The 2,233-nt window shown below is 41.2% G+C and overlaps 1 protein-coding gene across 1 annotated transcript in view; it reads left to right on the top strand.

Moving 5' to 3' along the window:
• The window catches only part of Drg1 (developmentally regulated GTP binding protein 1), a 19,513-nt gene that overhangs the window by 8,497 nt on the left and 8,783 nt on the right, over positions 1–2,233 (top strand). Inside the window, exon 4 of the mRNA XM_021211193.2 lies at positions 1,293–1,362. Coding sequence (XP_021066852.1) covers positions 1,293–1,362 — 70 coding nt within the window. The remainder of the gene's footprint in view (positions 1–1,292; positions 1,363–2,233) is intronic.

Consider the following 2,233-nt stretch of genomic DNA (forward strand, 5'->3'; position numbering starts at 1 on the left):
CTGGCCTCGAACTCAGAAATCCGCCTGCCTCTGCCTCCCAAGTGCTGGGATTAAAGGCGTGCGCCACCACTGCCCAGCTCAGAACTCATTGTTTTTCCTAGCTCACCTCCATGAGGTTATTGCAAGAGCGTTTGTTCTTGCTTCACTGTGGATTCTGGGGATCTGAACTCAAGTCCTCCTGCCCGCCCCTTTTTTTTAACATCAGACCCTATAATCCACCAAGTCCCCATCTCCCAACTTTAACTATTAACTTTCTGTTTTTGAGACAGATTCTATCTGTGTAGCTCAAACTGGCCTTGAGCTTGAGATTCTGCCTTTGCCTCTGTTGTGGGAGCTATAACTGGATTGATGTTAGTTTCTGTGTGTTTATTAAGATCTTATTTGCAGATCTTATTCTACCACGTTTTCTTTTCAAAGTCAGATGTTTCAGGGGAGATACTTTGAAAAAAATCTGCATTCTAATTCTCAAGGTTTTATTTTATTATTAGATTTATTTATGTGTGTTAGTATTTTCCTTCATGTGTGCCTGTGTACCACTTGTATGTCTGGTGCTTGTAGAGTCACATGAGGGTGTTGTGATCCCCTGGAAATGGAGTTACAGATGATTGTGAGCCACCTTTTGGGTGCTGGAAACTGAAGGAATCATGTCTTCTCAAAGAGCAAGTTCTTAGAGCTGAGCCGTCTCTCCAGCTTCTTAACCTCTGTATTGTTATAATGTTTGTATGTGTGTTTCAGAATCCAGCACATTCCTTAAACTTACTTTATTCCTTTTTGGTGTCCTAACTGTAGCTTTCAGTGCTTTTTTATCATTACTTTTGATAACTGGATTTCTAATGAAGAGCTGCCCTTCACCCATTTATTCAATAGTTTATTTAAATGTTGGGTTGTGGATATTTTGTTTCATGTGTTATAATTCAGTGTTGTATATACTCATATTTTACCAGCTTTTACCATTAGAAAGTTTCTGTTTGCCAGGCAGTGGTGGCGCACGCCTTTAATCCCAGCACTCGGGAGGCAGAGGCAGGCAGATTTCTGAGTTCGAGGCCAGCCTGGTCTACAGAGTGAGTTCCAGGACAGCCAGGGCTAAACAGAGAAACCCTGCCTCGAAAAACAAAACAAAACAAAACAAAAAAACAAAACCAAAAAAAAAAAAACAACAAAAAAAAGAAAGGTTGGACTTAGTTCTAATTTTAGATACTAGAGAAGTCCTAGTATCAAAGAGGATACCTTGTCAGTGTGATTAGTCTGGTTTATAACTGGTTTTTCTCTTTCTCCCATTCTTAATCTTACAGCTCCTGGATCTCCCGGGTATTATTGAAGGTGCCAAGGACGGGAAGGGTAGAGGCCGTCAAGTCATTGCAGGTCAGTGGTCTGGGGCTCCCCTGGGGCATCACAGATAGCTTCTGTTGGGTGACTCTCGTTTAATTCCCCATCCCTGTAAGGCCAGGCCATGGCACCTCATCTTCATCTGTTCCCCCAGCAGGTTTATTCAGTAATGATCCTTAATTTGTAGTTTGCCTCTAATATATTTTAGACTTATTTTACATGTATTATTTATCATGGATTGCTTTGGCTGCGTGTATACATGTGAACCACATGTGTGCCTTGTGACTGGGCGGCCAGCATTGGCCGTCTTCTCCTTGAACTGGGTTAGGAGGCCGGCCACCGTGTCCAGCAGCTTCACTTTTATTTTTTAAATTTTTAAATTATTTTTGACATCAATCCTGGCGATCACACTCAGGTGTTGATGTAAGTACTTTACTTACTGAACTATCTCCCCAACCTTGGGCGTTCTTATCCTTCTCTTTACGTAGGTTTTGTTGATGTTATTTGTATTTATGATGTCATTGTCTGCATGCATATGTAGCTTAGTGCCCATGGAAGTCAGAAGAGTGCATCAGATCATTGGAACTGGAATTATGGGTGGTTATGAGTGCTAGGAAACAAACCTAGGTTCTTTGCAAGAACAAGAGCTTTAAATCATTGAGTCACCTCTCTAGCCTTGGCACTTAATATTCTTAATGTTTATAATGCCTTTAGTTTCTGTGACAGGGTATGTCACAGAACAATTAAAGGGAGAAAAGATTTATTTTGGTTTAACAACATCTCATATTAGGAGAAGAGGTGGAAAGAAAGAGGGTGAGGAGGGACAGTTTAATAAATACACAAAAAGATTCAACATCAGAGGCAGGCGGATTTCTGAGTTTGAGGCCAGCCTGGTCTACAAAGTGGG

This window comes from Mus pahari, chromosome 13, assembly GCF_900095145.1.
Source record: "Mus pahari chromosome 13, PAHARI_EIJ_v1.1, whole genome shotgun sequence".
Taxonomy (NCBI): Eukaryota; Metazoa; Chordata; class Mammalia; order Rodentia; family Muridae; genus Mus; species Mus pahari.